Here is a 16,411-nt window from a genome sequence, read left to right as displayed (position 1 = left end):
TCAATTGTAATTTAATTTTACTACAGAAATTATATATATATATACACACGTTTTAAAACAAAAACAACAATCTTATTTTCTAATAACGAATGTCGGCCTAAAGGTACTTTAATTCCCACCTTATCACACATAATTAATGCTCAAATAAACTAATGACAGTTTAAGGTACTTTAGAATAATTCCATTATAAAATTGCACAATATTTTATACGATGTACAACTAGCACAAGGCACTGACTCACAATTAAATGGTCTTCCACATGGTTTCACAAAAATACATTTCAAACCAAAAGCCAATACACGCGATTATATCCAAATCGCTCATAAACACAGAAAGAAAATTAAAGCACGATTAACAATTATATTTCACTTGCTCGACTGGTAGCAACATTTACGCCGCCGACCCATAAACCTCGCTTTTACTGTATAAATCGGTCGCTTCAGTTACCAGTACTAGGCAGTTCTGAAGGCCTGCTCGAACCGTAGGAATGTTTTGTTGCGAGCCATTAAATTCCTGTAATGTCCGAAAAATATATATATGTATCTTTTTTTTCCTCCCCCCTCGCCAGCGTCTTCATTGCAACTTTCGGTTTGTTGTGGCCCAAAACGGATTCTGACGTGTAATTTTTTTTTGTTCGGGATGGTGGGGGGGTTATGTTTTAACAAATTGCATGTGATAATTGATTGTTATCAAGGGATTGTGGAAGGCCGGGGCGTGCAATGGTCTGGTGTGGAGCGGGAGGCGCGGCGAGGCGGCCGGGCCCGCACTCCGGGCCGGGGGAATCCGTCCGTCGGTCTGTCTCTCCCTCTCTCGCTACATTTCCTTCCCCTTCTCTCGCTACATTGTAGCTGCGCTCATTCCTGATACTCTGCGTAATGTCACCTCACCCACCCAAACCCCCGAAACCATGCGTCAGATCCATCCGCCAGCACAAGCTCACAAAAAAAAATCGACAATCACCACACACACAAAAAAATCCCCCAACCTTGCATCCCTTGCACTTCCAACACAAGTCAGGGATTTAATGCAAAATGCAAAACCCAATGTAAAATGTAACGTTTGCAAGTTCTGGCGGGGTGGATTTTTTTTCCGTCGGGGTTTTAATGTCAATGTTGCCTGCTTGGGGGAGGGTGGACTCTGTTTTTGTTGCGGAAGGAGCCGCTCTGGTGGAGGCGCTCGCACCTCTCTCTCTATGTTGGTGAATGGAGGCGAGTCTTCCTGAGAGTAAACACTCACGCACAGACTAGCTGATTACAGCGGTTCCCTCACCGTTTAACACTAAAAAATCACCCCCAAACATGCCTGCTGATATTAAACAAATGTATGAATTGGAATCTGGTGAGTAAACACATGAAACAGGAAGGATTATGTGGGTTATTTATAAATTTACATCCACCATCAGGCTTCTGATGATTAACCACTGCCTTATTATTTTAATAGAATTGTACTTCCTAATAGCCAGATTTTTGGCATCCGGACCCTGTCAGGAGGCGACCGAGGTGAGTAAATCTACATTTTGGATTTCGATAACGTTTTGTGGCTGATTTTTCCATACAATAAACGGCTTTTATGTGCTCTTTCAGGTCCTGATACGCGAAGTGGAGGCGAAGCAGGTAAGGCTACATTCAGCTCGCATTCTAACTCTGCAGAGGACTTATGCTTCTGATTTTAAAACTGCATCGTCTTTTAATATTTTAACAAAAAGACGCTTGGCGTGGATTTTGGGGGAATTTTGCTGATTGTAACCAGGGTTTTTTTTTCCAGCTGCTGCCGAGAAGAATAGACTGGAGGGGCAAGGAACATCCCAGGACCTACGAAAATTTGGTGAGAGATTCATATCACTGAGAAAACTTTCAGAGAGGAAAAATTGAATCTCCCGCAAAAAATTTACCAGGAAAACCCGATTAGACCCTTCCAAAACAAAGGTTTAGCAAGGGAAAAAACTGGTCTGTAGAAAGTGAGGGGTGGTTAGGAATCAAGTGTGAGATTTTGTGTTAGAGTTATGATTACCAGAAAAAATATTTAGTTTTAAGTATAGTGGAAATAAAGATACGTCATGATTATTGTGCAGGAGCGGGGCTGTTTGAGTGACACCAGCGCTCACGGTGGTGAGAGGGCAGCACTGAGAAGAAGGCGCACTGACTCTTTCTCTCTCTCTCTCAGTACTAATGCAGCTTGGCAACGCTGATTGGTCTGAGAGCTTCTCTAGTTCATTTATAGATTTGCACAAAAAACAAATCAAAATAGCATTAGATTCTGCAGAAACGAATGGGTAAGCTATTTTATATCTCTTAAACATTTAATGAATTCATTAATAAAGGCGGAAAGAAGAAGGAGAGAGAGGAAAGTCTGGTGTTTGTTTAAAAAATGGGGCATGCAGTTAACATTTATTTAAAAAAAAAAGACAAACTGGAATAATGTATTTATTTTGAAAAATAAAGAAACAGACCACGATTAAGATCCGTCATATTATGTTGTGTGAGATAACGTTAGATGAGAAATGGATCGGATAATTTTGTGCATTCTACATCACAATCAAAGGCCAGTCATTACTACAGCCAAGCTACTGTAGAGAAGCTGGGTGACTTTAAATGTTTGCATTAAATTGGCTATTATATTTTCAAGATGAATATAAATAGATCATTTTAAATAAAATGAAATTTGTAAGCAAAAGCTTTTTGAAACACCTAACCACAAAATATTAGAGAAAAAGCTGAACTTTGCAGATATGACTGTTGAAAAGATAAACAAAGTTTAAATGGGTCCTCATTTTGTATAAAATTGTGCAGCTTGACTAATGGGGGTGGGTGGAAGGAACTGAAGAGGGGGCAAGCATCATTGTATAGTATATAAAAATGGAAATTGACGTTTGAGCTATTTTGATCATGGTCAGTGCATTTTTATGCCAAGTTTCAAGAGCAATTGGGTTTTCTTTCACTTGAAGCATATAAATGTTTTTATTGCCAGGCATTGAGGTTATTTCAATTTTTGCAACATTGCTGTTTCAGTGGTAGATATATTTTGCATTTTCTAAAAACAAATCTAATTCTGAAGCATTGAATTTCAACATTTACACCATGATCAATTGTGAAACGATGATTTGAAAAATAACCACAGATGGGAATATTTACATACTTGAGCACACTTATTAAGATGTTCTCTAGTTTGTACACAAGATATTACGTCAGATTTTGGAATAAACAAACGTACTTTGAAAAGATGTATAATAATTATACATAGATTCTTGTAGCTATGCTACTGGGGCAGATTATTTATTCGAAATCGTAACTTTTCCTTTTTGTTTTCTCAACAAAAGGGTTTATTAGTAAACCTACAATAATTTATTTTGCCCCTTGATAAAATTTGCTTTGCAAACAGCAAAATTGTTTTTAAATAGAAAAGGTGCAAAGAGTTTTGCCAAACAATAGATCTATGATTGTATAAGCAACAAAAAAAAATTGTGATTCATATATACTAGTATGTGTGTCGGTGCCATTACTAACAGAGTTATAACCAACATGTTCCTGGTTTTATCTACATTCAGAGGGAGCTAAGTGAAGCAATTTTATTATATTAGTGATGATTTATGAATTCTTCCTTTTTAGAACTGCTGCACTATTTTTGTACTACTTAATTATAATGAGAATAATGCTCACATTTATGTGAAAAGGATGATAATTTAATTTTTACTGTTTACCATAATTTGGGGAAAAAACACTTTCAGATGCATATATTTAATAAGATGAAATCTATGCACCTTACAAGTTGATTACAGTTTCAACAGGAACTTCAATTTCAGTCTGTTTATTCCAGTGAAATATTATTCCTTTATTAATAGTTGATATAAGGTAATTGTCAGGAAGCTAAATGTTATGAGTTTCTTGGTTTATCTGATATAGTTGTCTTCAAATTCTGATGCTTACCCTAATTCTTTGCACAATTTCCTTTGGATAATTTTACAAATGTATGGCAAATTTTAAATTACCACAGGAACATGATAAAATTGAATGGCATTTTAGAATTATATAATCAATGAGGTTGGACGAAAAAGCTAATTTGTACAGCTAATTATGGTGCTTGAGGTTTTTAATGTGCATTAAACTAATTTTAATATGCATGTTTTGTTGCAATTTGCAAATGTTGCTTTAGATGCAGGAAAATTGAATAATTTATGAAATGTTACTTCTTCACATGGCTAATTATTGTATTGGCTTTTTTGGAACTTTAAGAGTTCCCAACATAGCTGTTCTATTTGACAACAATGTTAAAACATTCCCAAAGATTCTTGAAGTGGAATCTTTCTGCACCTGTTCAGAAAGGTCCAAATATTTCCACAGCATAATTTAACTACGTGTATTTGAGCATCCAAAGGTTTTGGAAGCATTAAAGCAAATTGCGTGGATGAACTTTTTAGTTTTAAAAACATCTGATATCCTGGCAATCTAAAGATGATAGAAATTATATTTTTGCATACTTTAGAATAATTGCATTCATAACATTTTCCTATTTTTAATGGGTGGTAGTGGCAGGCACAATTTTGTTGTTTAAGAAGCTGTTAGATAGGCACATGGATACGCAGGGATTAGATGGATATGGATAACATGCAGGCAGAGATTAGCCATGTTCATGTTCAGCATGGAGAATGTGGGCCGAAGGGCCTGTTTCTGTGGCTGTACATTTCCATGTAATGAACTGAAGTAGAACATTTAGCAATTTTTTATTCAAAAAAATGTTTCCTAATTTGGCTCTGTTTGTACATCATTTCATTATTTGGATGACCAAATTGTTTAATGTACAGATATTATGGATGTTCCAGTTAATTGAACCACCAAAAATGGCCTTGAAATTTGAGAGAGGGTTTCCCTCGAGCCATTTCTTCATCAATTTCCGGTGACATTGGAGTTCTCTCTCAAGACTCACTGAAGAAATTGGATCCTATGTTTGCCTTCTTTACTAGTTCAGGTTCACTGTGAGCCCCCCTCCTTCAATTTAATTTTTAAATGTTGGATTTACCATTCCTGGACTGTAAGCTTGCACATTCACCTTCACACAATCATCTCGCCGAGATCTCCCACTAACGATTAAAAAAAGGCTTGCCCAACTCTTTCTCGAAGGGCTGAATGGCCAACTCCTGCAGCTATTTTCTATGTTATGTTTCTCGTAACTCAAACTTTTAACAAACAAGACAAGCAAAAATGTCCTTCTGTCATCCTGGCTGGGTGTTCAGTTGTGAATGTCCTTCAAAGGTGAGACAGTGAGGCAGGTCTGATTTACTAATAAATGGGTAATAAAGCAACTAAATGGTGTTCCCTATTAATTTAGTTTAGTTTAGAGATACAGCACGGAAACAGGCCCTTTGGCTCATCGAGTCCGCACTGACCAGCGATGCCCCGCACATTCACACTATCCTACACACACTAGGGACAATCTAAACTTATACCAAGCCAATTAACTTGCAAACCTTTCCATCTTTGGAGTGTGGGTGAAAACCGAAGATCGCGGAGAAAACCCATGCAGGTCATGGGGAGAACGTACAAATTCTGTACAGACAGCACCCATAGTCAGATGGGACCCGGGTCTCCGGTGCTGCAAGCGCTGTAAGACAGCAATTCTACCGCTGAGCCACCGGGCCATTTTAATTCTTGCAACATTAAGCAGTACAGCACAGGAACAGGAGTTGGCCCTTCAGCCCACAATGATGGCAACTTAAACTGAACTCATCTGCCTGCACATCATCCATATCCCTCTATTCCTGGCACATCCATGCGCTTATCTAAAAGTCTCTTAAATGCCACTATCATATTTTGTGCAGCACTGTTGCCTGAGCTCCACCTGCGGCTGATGTTTGTGCATTCTTCAAATTTAAATTATGGGGGCAGAGTCCTAATTTTCTTTTTTACCCAAGTCTCTCTTTGCTCCAAAGTGCTGCTAACCAACACATGGTTATGTCTCATTGTAGCAAACACATTTCACTTGCTTTTGATTGTGATACAAATGTGCCAGTTAACTGACCTCCACTATATCTTGAGAGTCGACAGCTCCAGATGCCCCTCGATGTTTTGGAGATCTGTCTTCCTATGCACATAATTTTTAGTTTAGTTCAGCGATACAGCACAGAAACAGGTCCTTCGGCCCACTGAGTCCGCGCCGACTAGCAATCCCCGCACATTAACACTACCCTACACACACTAGGGACAATGTACAGAAGTCAAATTAATCTTCAAACCTGTACGCCTTTGGAGCGTGCAAGGAAACCGAAGCACCCAGAGGAAACCCACAGGGACAATGCACAAACCCCGCACAAACAGCACTTGTAATCAGGATCGAACCTGGGTTTCTGGTGCTGTGAGGCAGCATCTCTACCGCTGCCCCATAATTCTTGTGAAATTTAGGGGACACACATTTTCAGGATGCTTTGTGGATCTGGATGATGTTTAAGAATCAATTTAATTAATACCAAAAATAGAACCACTGTATGTTTTGTACGTAAAGGGCACAACATTTTCTCTCCACAGCGGAGATCTAATGTTTATTGCAAGAGGGAATAAACAAGCAATTGCTGGTCAAATGTCATAAAGCTGTTAGTTGGAGATGCATGTTTGCAATTTCACTGTGTTGCTTGAAAAACAAATCGCATCTTTAAAAATGTTTTAAGCCAATTTTTTTGGGGGAAAATTCTAATATATTATCCCTTTTTCTGAGAAAGCGATCCATTGCTGTTATTTCATTAGCTGTATATTTTTAGGAAAATGCCTAAGATGTGCTGATACAGCTAATTTACAGAATCATTTTGCTTTTGGCTAAAAGCACAGAATATGAACACATGCATCAGAAAAATATTTTTTCATAGGTTAAGTTGTTTTAAAATAATAACAGTATCTTAGATTTGTTGAGTAAACTGCACGGGAAAAATTTGGGTAAATAAAAGTTATGGTAATTGAGGGGTTGGCACAGCGGTAGAGTTGCTGCCTTATGGCGCAAGAGACCTGGGTTCATAGAAACATAGGTGCAGGAGTAGGCCATTCGGCCCTTCGAGCCTGCACCGCCATTCAATATGATCATGGCTGATCATCCAACTCTGTATCCTGTACCTACCTTCTCTCCATACCCCCTGATCCCTTTAGCCACAAGGGCCACATCTAACTCCCTCTTAAATATAGCCAATGAACTGGCCTCAACTACCTTCTGTGGCAGAGTATTCCAGAGATTCACCACTCTGTGTGAAAAATGATTTTCTCATCTCAGTCCTAAAAGATTTCCCCTTTATCCTTAAACTGTGACCCCCTTGTTCTGGACTTCCCCAACATCGGGAACAATCGTCCTGCATCTAGCCTGTCCAACCCCTTAAGAATTTTGTAAGTTTCTATAAGATCCCCCCTCAATCCTGAACTACGGGTGCTGTCTGTACAGAGTTTATATATTCTCCCTGTGACCGCGTGGGTTTTCTCTGGGTGCTCCTGTTTCCTACCACACAAAGATGTAGCAGTTTGTGGGTTAATTGGCTTCTGTTAAACTGTCCCCAGTGTGTAGGATAGTGCTAGTGTATGGGGTGATTGCTAGTCTGCTTGGACGGTAGGTCGAAGGGCCTGTTTCTGTGCTCTATCTCTAAAGTCTAAAGAATGATTCTACTCCAGTACACCTAATTGTTAATATTTGTCCTGTTAAGCCATTTATCCAATTGTGTCCCTTCTTAAATATAGCGATTCAATAGACACCAGATAATTTATGCTCCATTTTATATTAACACTTGAGATGGGGGTCAGATGTATATATTGCTTATTTCCTCTTTTTTTTCAATACAAGGTACTAATTTGTGCCTTCAAATTAGCATTTTATTTTGGTGTTTGTTTTTCTCAAACTTGGAATAGATGTGATCTTATTGAAGGGTGTAACAGTTTTAAAAGGCGAATCAGTCTCTGTTCCTGTATAAATATATCTTCCCATTCTTGTTAGTTCAAGCAAGTCAGTGTTTAAGTGGGTGCAAATGGAATAATACTGCATCGAAACTGGCTCTTCGGTCTAGCTTGTTCATGCACACCAAGATGCCTTCTTAAGATAGTCCTATTTGCATGCATTTGGCACACATTCCCCTGAATCCTTCCTATCTATAAACCTGTCCAAATGCCTTTTAAATGGTGTGATTATACTTGCCTCAACCACTTCCTCTGACAACTCGTTCCATATATCCACCAACCGTTGTGTGAAAAAACTTCTCCCCCCCCCCCCCCCCGGGTATCCTTTAAATTTCCCCCCTCTCACCTTAAACCTATGCCCTCCAGTTTTAGCTTCCCCCACACAGGGAAAGAGGTTATAACCATTCACACCATGTATGTTCTTCCTGATTTTGTAAACCACTATATAGGTCAATCCACGGCCCCATTCAATGATATTTTTTTTCTTAGCGGTTCAGTATTATTTGCTATGATTAATAATTTGGGAAACCCTATTAGCAGCTTACTTTTTAAACAATTTTAGGACAGTGAATCTTGTGTCGAAAGTTCACGCTGATGTGACACTATTTCCCACCCCCTCTCTCCCAATCCCTGTAAAGTTAGCATGGAAACAGGCCCTTTGGCCCAACTTGCCCACACTGGCCAACGTGACCCAGCTACGCTAGTCCCACCTGCCTGCATTTGGTCCATATCCCTCCAAACCTGTCCTATCCATGTAAATCTGTTCTGCGAATATTGGTCTACATCTGACTCAAAGTAACTTGTTCATTATTTTTCCTCCCCTGTTTCTGGAGCACTATAGTTAGTTGTTAGACTTGTCGTCTGCAGAGGATAGGATGGGATCCATGGATGTCCTGACAAAAGTGTTACCAGTTGATTTCTACAGTCGTTGAGTGGCAGGGTGTGGTGGGGAAGTACGTTTACCTGTTCACTCACTGTGGACAGAAACAATGTGGTAACCACCCAGAAGTTGGACAGGTACATGGTTATGAAAGGTATCAGAGGGATATGGGCTAAACATGGGCAAATGGGGCTAGCTTAGATTAAGCATCTTGGACTGCACAATCTTGGACTGATTCTGAGGGTGTAGCATGGAATTTGTTGCGCTCCTGTTTTTGATTTGCACATTTTACTTGTAATGTAATGATTAGATGCCCATCTCCACTGCCTGGTTCAGTCGGGGCATACATGCTCCACCAGTGTATTTGTCACCTAACAAACATTAATTGGTATGTATTTAAGCTGTGGTCCATTTAAACATCTCTTCCCCATTGTTGCCACTTCCTGAGATCTTGAAGGATCCTAACAGGATGCATATGGAGAGCATGTTTTCACTTGTGAGAAAACCAAAAATGAAGAGATCGCTGTTTATAAATAGTGGGGTGTGGGAGGTGATCTATTTAAGATGGATCTTTTCCCTATGATTTCAGAGTCTTTGGAACTCTGTTTGTTATATATTGCCCAGGACAATAACAACAACTGTGGAAGTAATTTAACAGCAATTTACTAACTGGATGGTTCACTGTTCATTTTAAAGAATGATGGAACATTTTTAAGGTAGAAATAGTTGGGCAGCACAGTGACGCAGCGGTAGAGTTGCAGGTTTGTAGATTAATTGGCCTTGCTAAATTTTCCCTAGTGTGTAGGATAGTACTAGTGTACGGGGTGATCGCTGGTCGTCGTGGACTCGGTGGGCCTGTTTCCACGCTGTATCTCTGCAACTAAAAACTGTATAGATTCCTGGTAAGCAAGAGGGTGAAAGGGTTTGCAGGAATGTGAAGCTGAGATTAGTTCAGCCATTATGTCATTGAACATTTGTACACACTATACCTCCAAATCAAATGTTCTTGCTTGGCCCCATTGTAGAGTGGCCAATGCTTCCAATCCCACAATATTCACCTCTTCTTTGAGAGCGATAGTTTTCAATTGTAGGTTGCAGATGTTATTAGTTTAGTTTATTGTTGGTACAGGTACGACCAGATAATCAAATATGTTAGATCTCAGAGTAAAATGCCAAATGCTGGAGTAACTTAGCAGGTCAAGCAATATCTCTGGAGGACGTGGATAGGTGACGCTCCGGGTCGGGACCCATCCTCAGAGTTTGGACTTTGTAGAGTTCAGTAGAGGTCGATTTAAACCTGCCAACTGGCTGGGTTCCACCCTGCATGAAAATCCACCCCATTCCGTTAAACGGAGCAATGCAAATAGTTTGTAGAGGCTGTTGATTGTTTTATCAGGTCATCTTTATTTGCAATATTGGTGAATTAGATCAATCTTTCTGTTTTGGAAGGGAAACTTTGTTGATGCCACTGTAGATGAAAGTGCACAAAGCACTGCAGTTGATCTGTAACAATGGGAGGTCAGTATGGGCTGAGGTCTACAAGTAAAATGCACAAAATTTAAATAGTAAGGTACACCAAAGTTGTCGGAGTCTGAATAAAAAATCTGGGCATTTGGATTAAGTATTTCTTAGGATGCATTCTTTCTGATTGCTCAGTATTCCTGAGGAGCAGCAAAGGAGTTGAGATTTAATGTTAGGATCATCAGAAATGTTTTAGGGAATAGTTCCATAAAACTTGAATACCCTGGTGTTATTAATGTATAGAAAGGAGCTGCAGATTATGGTTTATACTAAAGATAGACATCAGGTGTTGGAGTAACAGTGACTCCTGCACTTTGTGTCTACCTTCTGATTATTAATTTTTGGTTTGTTACAACAAAGAGGTTTGATGGTAATGCTGAAAGCAGCTTTCTCTAAACTGCTGCTCTATTTAATCAAAGCTAGAGTGCAGTCTGTCGAGCCAGGAGACGATCTTTGCTTGGCGTACTTGAGCTGAGGGAGAAGATAATGATGCATGGGATGTTTGTATCTATGACTCAGCAGTTCCACAAAACGAAAGTGTGTTGTCGGGCTTTTTAACTGAAATAGCGCTAGAGGAAATGGGGATTGATCAAGAATGAACAATCTTCTATTGTTTATGAACCCAGGGATTTAATTATTTCTCATGCTTTTTGGTTTTGATTTCTCTGGATGGTGGCGCAGCAGTAGAGTTGTTGCCTTCCAGCGCTCACAGTGCCCGAGACCCAGGTTGGATCCTGACTGCGGGTGCTGTCTGTACGGAGTTTGTACGTTCTCTCTGTGACCTCGTGGGTTTCCTTCGAGATCCTCGGTTTCCCCCCACATTCCAACGACGTGCAGGTTTGTAGCTTAATTGGCCTGGTATTTAAAATAAAAAAGTAAATTGTACTTAGTGTGTGTAGGATAGTGTTAATGTGATCGGTGCAGACTCAGTGGGCCGAAGAGCCTGTTTGTGCGCTGTATCTCTAAACTAAACAACTAAACACTCTCTCTCTTTTAAAAGGTGAAAACACACAGGCACATAGCTCCGGACCACCTCCTTCAGATATGTCAACGACTTGGACCTCTCCTGGAGAAGGAAACCCCACAGAGTGTGCCAGGCGTCCATTCGTTGCTGGGCGCTGGAAGGCAGTCTCTGCTACGAACAAGCAAAAGTACGAGGCGTCTATTATAGTAAAGCAATGTCACAAATTTTTCTTTCTTCGCTTCAAAGCAAATTCACACGGTGATTCTGGATTTTTTTTTTTCCAAAGGTTGCAAACATGTGGTATGGAAAGGATCGGCACTTGCGGCCTTACACCGTGGAAGACCACCAGAGCCACCAACCAATTACGGCAGCCCACCAAATATCGGTATGCTTATAGCGTAGGAAAGAACTGCAGATGCTGGTTAGAATTGAAGATAGGCAGAAAATGCTGGAGTAACTCAGTGGGTCAGGCAGCATCTCTGGAGAGAAGGAATATGGGTGATGTTTCGTGTCAAGACCCTTCTTCAGTCTGATCTGTTTCAGGTCCAGATCCTTCAGACTGATCTACATGATCTACACTATTTGCCTTTGTTTGGCCTATATCCCTCTAAACCGTTCCTAGAAATGCACCTGTCCAAATGTATTTTAAATGTTGTTATAGTATCTTCATTAACTACCTCCATATACCCTTCACCCTCCTATGAGTTCCTATTAAATCTTGGGCCTCTCACATTAAACCCAAGTCCTCTGGTTCCTGATTCCCTTTCTCTGGAAATGTTCCTATTTCACCTATTATCCTTGCTGAGTGAACTGGCATTTTACCTCATTTTTCTGCTGAATGTGAAGTCTCTGTTGTTCATTACCCGGTTTAAAAATTGAGTTAATATTGTTTATATTGCATTGAGTACATTAGAACTTTGCAGTTGCTGCCCTTGAGATGCCTGTGTATCTTTGATATAATGACAGAAGTGACAGAGCGAAAGGGATTGAGAATTGGAACTCTTAAAATAAATAGTACATTTTTATTGTATGAAAGTGCTTGTGAAGTAGAAAATAACACTGAAATGCACTCGGTTCATGCAAATTGTCAAGACATTTGATATTATGAATTTTAGAATGATGCCTGTTTAGTGTTTGTTAAAAAATAAGAGTATATTGCCTTTATGTTTTTAATTATGTTAATTGTGATGTAGTGTACAGAAAAATTGTGTTGAATGTGTTTTGTGACAAGATGGGGTATTGATAATAACATCAGACTCCTGAATCAATCACCTCTTTCCTATCCCCTTCCTGGAGGTACTGCCAGGTATTCTGACTTAATTCTACTTCATTTGGTTATTCCGTTATTGTGTGTTAGTTGATTTTTGCACCACTTCAGATTGCACTACAATCTATAAGGTTAGTTTATTGTCATGCGTACCGAGGTACAGTGAGATGGTTTTGTTGTTGTTGTGTGCTATCCAGTCAGCAGAAAGACAATACATGATTACAATCAAGCCATTTACAGTGTATACATACATAGTAAGGGAATAACATTAGTGCAAGGTAAAGCCAGCAAGGTCCGATCAATGATAATCCGAGGGTCACCAAAGCGGTAGATGGTAGTTCAGCACTGCTCTCTGGTTGTGGTAGGATGATTCAGTTGCCTGATAACAGCTGGGAAGAAACTGTCCCTAAATCTGGAGGTCTTTGCACAATTCTGCTGTCTTGCTTTGATTATTGCTGTATTGTGTATTAGCATGTATTCTGTGTGCACTGAGCTAAATCTGAACAAGGAATTTCATTGCACCCTGATGTACAAGACAATAAGCTCATCTGACTTCAGTGGAGCTGTGCAGAAAGTTAAGAAATTAGGCTGAGCAAGTGGCTAATGCATCAGAGCAAGAACATGTTGTGACCAGTAGCCATAATTCTATAGTTAATGGAGAAAGATAGGACTAGTTCTCAAGAAGAGGTCTTAGCTTTTAGTTTAGTTTAGAGATACAGCACGGAAACAGGCCCTTTGGCCCACCTAGTCCACCAGATCCCCACACATTAACTAGCACTATCCTACACACACTAGGAACAGTTTACACTTTTACCAAAGCCAATTAACCTAGAAACATGTACATCTTGTGGAAAGAAACCGAAGCACCCAGAGGAAACCCACATGGTCACAGGGAGAACGTACAAACTCCATACAGACAGCACCTGTAGTCAGGATTGAACCTGGGTCTCTGGCTCTATAAGGCAGCAACTCTACCGCTGCACTGCCCTGTGTGGTCATTTTCAGGGAACTGAGAACCTGTAACCCAAGGTCTTGCCGCTCTAAAAAATATACCCAGGGGCATGCCTTTTACTTGGTAAGTCCTGCCCTGGTTTGACTTACCAAAATCCATCACTTCACACTTGTCAGAGTTAAATTCTGTTTTCCCTGAAGGGAAGGAAGATGAGAAGTTACAAGACATTACGTGAGACATAGATAAAGAAGCCAACCAGAGTCTGTTCCCCATGGTGGGAGACTAATAAGCGAGTTCGGTATTACAACTGCGCATGCGTGAGTTTGCCCAGGTCATGGGTCGGGATAAATATTCTCACCAGCTGAGCTATTGTGTGTATACATTACGATCGATAATTGTTTTGACCTGTGTTTCATACATATTTTCCAGTTTTGCTTCGAGGTAAGAAAATACTGCTTTCAAAAATATTAACTAGGTGTATTTATGGGTCATTTGTTCAAAACGACAATGATTTTGGTGGATTTATTGGCTTTTCCTTGGTCGCTTCGGTGAGTGAGCTAGATCGTGACGATGAATAACAACCGTTTTGTATTGTTTTTATTTTGGAAGGGGGGGGGGGGAGAATGAAATGAAATGTATGATTTCTATAACTATCAATAGGTAATATGAAAAGTATTTGTGGGGTTTTCCCCCTCTTACTATACTATAACGGGCTGTATGCACGTTTGTTAACTTCTGAATGAGTTCTGCATGTACATGTGTAAGTAAAGTTGTGTAAAGCAACGCAAACCTATGTTGACGATGGACCAGATAACAAACGTTCACAAGCTTTTGCTGTAGATCATGCTTGTGTGTACAAATGCAGCTGTCAAGAGAGCTGTAATCGCATGGGATCCGAAAACAGACGGACATAAACAAATTGACCGACAAAGTGGAATGTTGGAAGGCAAGGTAGAAGAATTGAAACAAAAACTGAAGAATACTGCAGATTAAAAGCTTTTTTGTAGCAATATCAAGACAAAGTGTGAGAAGATTGACAGGGCTTTCTTCGAAGGAAGACTTAAGACAACCTATGCGAGTATGTGAAGCATAAAGCAATGAAAATGCGAAATTGGGAAGGGAAGAAAAAAGTCGTCAGTACTAAAGTACAAAGAACATTTAAACAATCACCAAAGAAGTCTGGACCTAGATCAAAACTCAGCATCAAGGATGAAATGGTACTCGTGTTGATGACGCTGCGCTTTGGGCTGTCGGTGGTGTTTCTCCCGACTTTGTTTGGACTCAGTGGGGGCACGTGTTCTAAAATATTCAATACTTGGATTGAATTCCTAGCCATCCAACTGAAACCCCTGATTTTATGGTCAGATCGTGATTTGATAAGGTCCGTGCAGCTGAAACAGATAGCAAATACATGCCCAGCACTGAGATGCATGCTCGACTGCACAGAGATATTTATAGAATGACCACGGCACCTACAGTTGCAGGCTTTGACATGGTTCGACGACAACAAACACAACAATGTGAAACTATTGGTTGGAATGGCCCCAAATGGCATGATCACATTCTTATCAAAAGCTTGGGGTGGGCGATCATCCGATGCACACATTGTTCGGAAGAGTAGATTTTTGAACTTAGTTGATCCTGGGGATTGCAAAATGGCGGATAGAGGATTTCCCATTCAAGAAGACTTGATGTTTCGCCAAGCCTACGTAGGGATTCCCCCTCCCAGTGGTAGTTATCAGCAAATGACCAGAGAAAAAGTACACAAAACCAAGAAGGTTGCCAATGTCCGCATTCATGTTGAACGGGCCATAGGTCGTCTAAAGTTGTTTAACTGTGATGGCAGGACTTTCATATGAAGAAAGACTGGATAGACTCGGCTTGTACACGCTAGAATTCAGAAGATTGAGGGGGGATCTTATAGAAACTTACAAAATTCTTAAGGGGTTGTACAGGCTAGATGCAGGAAGATTATTCCTGATGTTGGGGAAGTCCAGAACTAGGGGTCACAGTTTAAGGATAAGAGGGAAGTCTTTTAGGACCGAGATGAGAAAATCATTTTTTACACAGAGAGTGGTGAATCTGTGGAATTCTCTGCCACAGAAGGTAGTTGAGGCCAGTTCATTGGCTATATTTAAGAGGGAGTTAGATGTGGCCCTTGTGGCTAAAGGGATCAGGGGGTATGGAGAGAAGGCAGGGATGGGATACTGAGTTGGATGATCAGCCATGATCATATTGAATGCCGGTGCAGGCTCGAAGGGCCGAATGGCCTACTCCTGCACCTATTTTCTATGTTTCTAACATCCTGACAAACACTTTACCCATCATTTTAGTTCTGAATATTGATGATATTTTCACTGACTGTGCAGCATTATGTAATTTACTGCCTCCATTGGTGTGTAAATGAGATGTTGTTGCATTTGCAGATCATTTTGATCAGCAGTTCAACTTTTATGTTCGATCAGATTTGATATGAACTGAAATCCAGAACTTGCAGAGTTTGCCACATGTACATTTCAACTCAATCTGAGCTATACATCTCTTGCCTGGTACTTATTTTGCAAAACAGTTTTGTTATCACCATTTATCTATACAGAGCTCATTTATTACATTTAATTCATAGTATACAAACTGGTGGATTTGTTTTCTGATAGTATGACAGTACTGTACTATACATTTAGTTTGTGAAGGACCAGTGTACTTGCATTTGCATAAGCAATTTTAAGAGAATTTGTTCTCAATAGCCACAATGACTACTAATAGTTATACTGTATGTGTGTCTGGATTCGTTCCAGGATGCATGTCAGGATCTTGTTTTGCATATCTGCTGTGTAGTTTTTAATAATTCTTCATGTACCAGGTAGAAATAAAATGTTGGGAAAAATCATAGGGCTTTGGAATTGCAAATAATTGA

General features: G+C 39.9%; 1 protein-coding gene across 4 annotated transcripts in view; it reads left to right on the top strand.

Annotated features, from left to right (window-relative positions):
* Nucleotides 1-1,159: 1,159 nt before the first annotated feature.
* Nucleotides 1,160-16,411, top strand: part of LOC116973103 (pleckstrin homology domain interacting protein) — a 191,504-nt gene continuing 176,252 nt past the window's right edge. For 2 of the 4 annotated variants that reach the window (XM_033020803.1, XM_033020802.1), the window contains exons 1-6: nucleotides 1,160-1,338; nucleotides 1,441-1,499; nucleotides 1,584-1,613; nucleotides 1,765-1,824; nucleotides 11,315-11,465; nucleotides 11,565-11,663. In XM_033020803.1, coding sequence (XP_032876694.1) covers nucleotides 1,299-1,338; nucleotides 1,441-1,499; nucleotides 1,584-1,613; nucleotides 1,765-1,824; nucleotides 11,315-11,465; nucleotides 11,565-11,663 — 439 coding nt within the window. In that variant the 5' untranslated portion in view covers nucleotides 1,160-1,298. The remainder of the gene's footprint in view (nucleotides 1,339-1,440; nucleotides 1,500-1,583; nucleotides 1,614-1,764; nucleotides 1,825-11,314; nucleotides 11,466-11,564; nucleotides 11,664-16,411) is intronic. The other 2 variants (XM_033020801.1, XM_033020799.1) reach the window with 1 other exon arrangement.

Source organism: Amblyraja radiata, chromosome 5 (genome assembly GCF_010909765.2).
Source record: "Amblyraja radiata isolate CabotCenter1 chromosome 5, sAmbRad1.1.pri, whole genome shotgun sequence".
NCBI classification, from domain to species: Eukaryota; Metazoa; Chordata; class Chondrichthyes; order Rajiformes; family Rajidae; genus Amblyraja; species Amblyraja radiata.
This window is presented reverse-complemented; position numbering and strand designations above follow the sequence as displayed.